Raw genomic sequence first — 5,133 nt, forward strand, 5'->3', positions numbered from 1 at the left:
GAAAAATTGGGGAAAACGTTTAAGAACTCAAGTAGAGCACAGATATAGAACCTATTTAAGAAAATAATTAGAGAAAACCTCGAATAACTAGGATTTCAGAGGAACCCTAAAGCGAGAAAGGCTTGGAAAAGGTCCGATCTAAGTCGGATAAGTCAGACATAGGCTCATAATGCTTGGATACGCCGGAGCAAGGTCGGAGGGGCCATAGAACCTTGAATCAGAGAAGATATGAAGGACACCATCGAGGTCAAACCTCGAAACTTCAAACACCAAGCGTTTAAGAGCGGAAGGAGGTGAGTATAGGTCATTCATGGCCTGAGAGGCCATAGATTCTGGTGAGATTGAGGTTGAAAATTGTAGAAGTTGATTAGGGTTTCAAGAAACTTCGAGAGAGTTTGAGAGAGAGAGGGTATTCAGAGGCGACTGATAGAAAGAAAATGAGGTAGAGTTAGTGGTGTGGGCGGATTAAAAAAGGAAAGGGGAATTCGTGGCCGTTGATCAAAATGATCAACGGCCTGGATTAAAAAGGGAACCGGGCGGGTTGGATAAATGGATCAGGGGTCGGGTTAAATAGAAATTGGGCCAGTCCGTTTAGGATTAAAAATTGGGTCAATTAGGGGGATCAATTTGGGCTATAATTGAAATGAAATAGGGCCAGATTTTAAATAGCCAGTTTTCCCCTTTTATTTTATAAAAATAGTAATAATGACTTCTAAAAATAAATTAAAAGTACTGAGTCAATTAATAATATATAAATATTAATTTAAAAATATTGAAACCAATTTCATAATTATAAAATGCTATTAATCATAAAATAGGCAAAAATTGCAATTATATGCAATTTAGCTTTTAAAATACCAAATAAATTTGTAAAAAATGTAAAAAAAATTACCCTAGCTATATTTTGGTATAAATATGAGAATAAAGTAAGTTATTCACCAAAATGATAATTTTGGGAATAAGTATTGGTTTTTGTACTACTAAAATGGGCAATAAATCAGTTTAAAAATCTTTTAGAAATTAGGAAAATTATTGAAACACTTGAACATACTTATATATGCATATATATGCAATTTTGAAAGTATTTGCATATAAAAAATACATAGGGAAAAATTGGGTATCAATAACTGCCACCATCTACGGGCCCTGCCCTCCAACTGGAAAGTAATGAATTCAACCCCATGCGACTCCAATATCCTCATGTTGTGCAGTTTGTCTCTGCACCTATCAATGAAATCCTGGGCATCCTCATGACGCTTACCCCAAAGACAGGAAGGTGTAGCCTGGTCCATCTGTCCAATAACTTCTGAGGATCACCATCCGCAGCTAGTCTGGGCTCGGGAACCACTGCAGCAACTAGCTGAGCCCCATTTGCGGGTAGTGCACCCGGAGTCTGATACTCTGCAGCTGCATGACCAGGAGCCTGAGCAGTAGGGGTCTATGCTCCCCCTCCTGCCTGTGATGTAGCTGGATCTGCTGGAAATAAACCAGCATGAGTCATGGTGTCCATGAACCACAGCATATGGCCCATGACCTCTTGGAAACCCGGTTTTATCATAAAGTCCGCCAGGGTAGGCTCAGCTGCGAGCACCTCGCCCTGCTCCTCAATGATAGGATCTCCTGCAGGATCTGCCAGTGGTGCTACTGGAACAGCTCTGGGATGCCCTCATCCCCTACCTCGGGCCGGTGCCCTCCCCCGGCCTCTACCTCGGCCTCTAGCAATGGGGGGAGCAGCTCCTCCCGGTTCTGGAACATCTGTCGTGTGTGTCCTCACCATATGTGAGAGAATAGAAGAGGGAAATTAGTATACCAACCACTGCACGATAGGAAATGAATAAAGAGTAGTTTTCTAACACCTTATAGCCTCTCGAAGATAAATACAAAACGTCTCCGTACTGATCCACTGGTCCTTTATTGTAGAAATCCTCTTGGACCTCAACTGGCGCTCTTGTCTATCAACAATGGCAATCGGCTCCTCCTCGTAGCCTAATCTCTCATCTAGCTGAATAGTGCTAAAGTCTAGCACATGGGACAGGTCGGCGTGATACCTCCGAAGCATAGACACGTGAAAAATTGGATGAACTCCCGATAAGCTGGGAGGTAAAGCAAGCTCGTAAGCAACCTCTCCAACTCGCCTCAACACCTCAAATGGGCTAATAAATCTTAGAATCAACTTGCCCTTCTTCCCGAATCTTATAACACCCTTCATTGGCGAGACTTTCAAGAGAACCTTCTCGCCGATCATGAATAATACTTCATGCGCCTTCTGATCCGCGTAACTCTTTTGTCTGGACTATGCTGTGCGTAAGACTTTTCTGAATCATCTTTACCTTTTCCAAGGCATCTTTCACCAAGTCTGTACCATACAACTTAGCCTCACCAGGCTCAAACCACTGATAGGAGAATGACATCGCTGACCATATAAAGTCTCAAATGGATCCATCTCGATGCTGGATTGATAGTTGTTGTAAGCAAACTATGCCAAGGGCAAGAACTGATCCCACTGCCCTCTAAAGTCAATCACAAATGCTCTAAGAATGTCCTCCAAAATCTGAACAGTCCGCTCCGACTGTCCGTCGATCTGAGGATGAAATGATGTGCTGAGCTCCACATGGGTCTCCAACTCACTCTGAACGGCTCTCCAGAAATGGGAAGTAAACTGAGGGCCTCTATCTGATATGTAGAAACAAGCACATCGTGCAACCGGACTATCTCCCGAATGAAAATCTAAGCCAACCTCGCTGAAGTATAAGTAGTTACAACCAGAATAAAGTGTGCCGACTTGGTCAACCTGTCAACAATGACCCATACTACATCAAACTTCCGCAAGGTCCGGGGCAACCCAACTACGAAGCCTATAGTAATGCGCTCCCACTTCCACTCAGGTATAGGCATCTACTGAAGTAGGACATCTGGCCTCTGGTGTTCATACTTAACCTGCTGGCAATTCAAACACCTAGCCACATACTCCATTATGTCTTTCTTCATCCGTCGCTACCAATAATGTTGCCTCAAGTCACGATAGATCTTCGTATCACCCAAATGAATGGAATACCATGAACTGTGTGCCTCCTCTAGAATCCTCTCCCACAGACCATCAACATTAGGAACACATAGGCGACCCTGGAGTCGCAAAACACCATCCTCACCAATAGTAACTTCCTTGGCAGTACCCTGTAGCACCGTCTTTCTAAGAACTGCCAAATGTGGATCATCGAACTGTCGGGCCTTGATCTGCCCCAATAATGATGACTGAGCAACAACACCTGCAAGGACCCAGCTGGGCTCTGAAATATCCAACCTCACAAGTCTGTTAGCCAAGGACTGAATGTCAAAACCTAGTGGCATCTCCTCTACTGGAATGAATGTGAAGCTACCCATACTCTCTGTTTTCCTGCTTAAGGAATCCGCGACCACATTTGCTTTGCCTGGATGATAAAGAATAGTGGTTCCATAATCCTTTAGTAACACAAGCCATCCACGCTGTCTCAAATTGAGATCCCTCTGCTTGAACAAATGCTACAAGCTGCGATGGTCAGTGTAAGCCTCACATGACACCCCATACAGATAATGCCTCCATATCTTAAGAGCATGAATAATCGCAGCCAACTCTAGATCGTGCACAGGATAATTCTTCTCATGAATCTTCAGTTGACGCGAAGCATATGCAATAACTCGCTCCTCCTACATCAATACACAACCCAAGACAACGTGTGAAGTGTCGCAATATACCGTATACATCCCCGAACCAAAAGGCAACACAAGAACTGGTGTTGTAGTCAAAGTCGTCTTGAGCTTCTAAAAGCTCGTCTCACAATCATCGGACCAGCGGAAAGGAGCACCCTTCTAGGTCAATCTAGTTAAAGGTGATGCAATAGATGAAAAGCCCTGCACAAATCGACGATAATAACCTGCTAATCCTAGGAAACTCCTGATCTCGGTTACTGAAGTAGGACGTGGCCAACTCTGAACTGCCTTAATATTCTTGGGATACACCTTAATACCCTCTCCTGACACAATATGTCCCAAGAATGCCACTAATTCTAGCCAAAACTCACACTTGGAGAACTTAGCACATAGCTTCCGCTCTCGCAAGGTCTGAAGCACTACTCTCAAATATTGCTCGTGCTCCCACAGGCTACGTGAGTATATTAAGTTGTCGTCAACAAAAGACAATGACAAAGGAATAAATATAAGGTCTGAACACCCTGTTCATCAAGTCCATAAACGTCGTTGGGGCATTAGTCAATCCAAAAGACATCACCAGAAACTCATAATGACCAAATATGGTACGGAAAGCAGTCTTTGGAACATCTGAGTCCCGAATCCTCAACTGATGGTACCCTAATCTCAAGTCGATCTTGGAAGACACCCTAGCACCTTGCAACTGGTCAAACAAATCATCAATGCGCGAAAACGGGTACTTGTTCTTGATGGTAGCCATGTTCAACTGGCGGTAATCAATGCACATCTGCATGGTCCCATCCTTCTTCTTTACGAACAACACTAGTGCACCCAAAGGTGACACACTTGGTCTAATAAACCCCTTTGATAACAACTCCTCAAGCTACTCCTTCAACTCTTTCAACTCTTTCGGGGTCATACGGTATGGTGGAATAGATATAGGCTGGGTACCTGGAGCCAATCAATACAGAAATTAATATCATGATCTAGTGGCATGACTAAAAGGTCAGAAGCAAACACATCGGCGAACTCCCGAACTACCGGAATTGAATCAATCATTAGAGACTCTACGGTGGTATCCCGAACATAAGCTAGATAAGTCAAACAACCCTTCTCGACCATATGTCGAGCCTTCATAAAAGAGATAACCCGATTTCATGTATCATCTAAGGAACCCTTCCACTCCAACCTTGGAGACCCTGGTATTGCTAATGTATTAGTCTTGGCATGGTAATCTAGGACGGCGTGATATGGGGATAACCAATCCATGCCTAGGATGACCTCAAAGTTGATCATATCAAGAAACAGGAGATATGCTCTAATCTCAAAACCACATAATGTGACCACACAGGACCAATAGATCCGATCTATAACCACATAATCACCTACAGGAGTGGACACGTGAACAAGAGTGCCCAAAGTCTTACGAGGAACAACCAGGAAATGAGC

General features: G+C 43.6%; 1 protein-coding gene across 1 annotated transcript; it reads right to left on the bottom strand.

Annotated features, from left to right (window-relative positions):
- Positions 1-2,476: 2,476 nt before the first annotated feature.
- Positions 2,477-4,477, bottom strand: LOC138869293 (uncharacterized). Its single transcript, XM_070146900.1, has 3 exons — positions 4,208-4,477; positions 3,056-3,504; positions 2,477-2,741 (listed from the first exon to the last, which is right to left on the bottom strand). Exons 1-3 carry the CDS (start codon positions 4,475-4,477, stop codon positions 2,477-2,479), a joined length of 984 nt encoding a protein of 327 aa, XP_070003001.1.
- Between the last annotated feature and the right edge of the window lie 656 nt (positions 4,478-5,133).

The sequence above is a fragment of the Nicotiana sylvestris genome, chromosome 5 (assembly GCF_000393655.2).
Source record: "Nicotiana sylvestris chromosome 5, ASM39365v2, whole genome shotgun sequence".
NCBI classification, from domain to species: domain Eukaryota; kingdom Viridiplantae; phylum Streptophyta; class Magnoliopsida; order Solanales; family Solanaceae; genus Nicotiana; species Nicotiana sylvestris.

What these genes read in the sequence shown, in the direction of transcription:
- LOC138869293 (XM_070146900.1), bottom strand. Translation starts at nt 4,477, where the DNA reads ATGCAGATGTGCATTGATTACCGCCAGTTGAACATGGCTACCATCAAG. An exon ending in TTATGGACTTGATGAACAGG is followed by an intron (nt 3,505 to 4,207) that starts GTGTTCAGACCT and finishes TTGTTCAAGCAG; the next exon opens with AGGGATCTCAATTTGAGACA. An exon ending in GAGGAGGCACACAGTTCATG is followed by an intron (nt 2,742 to 3,055) that starts GTATTCCATTCA and finishes CTTATACTTCAG; the next exon opens with CGAGGTTGGCTTAGATTTTC.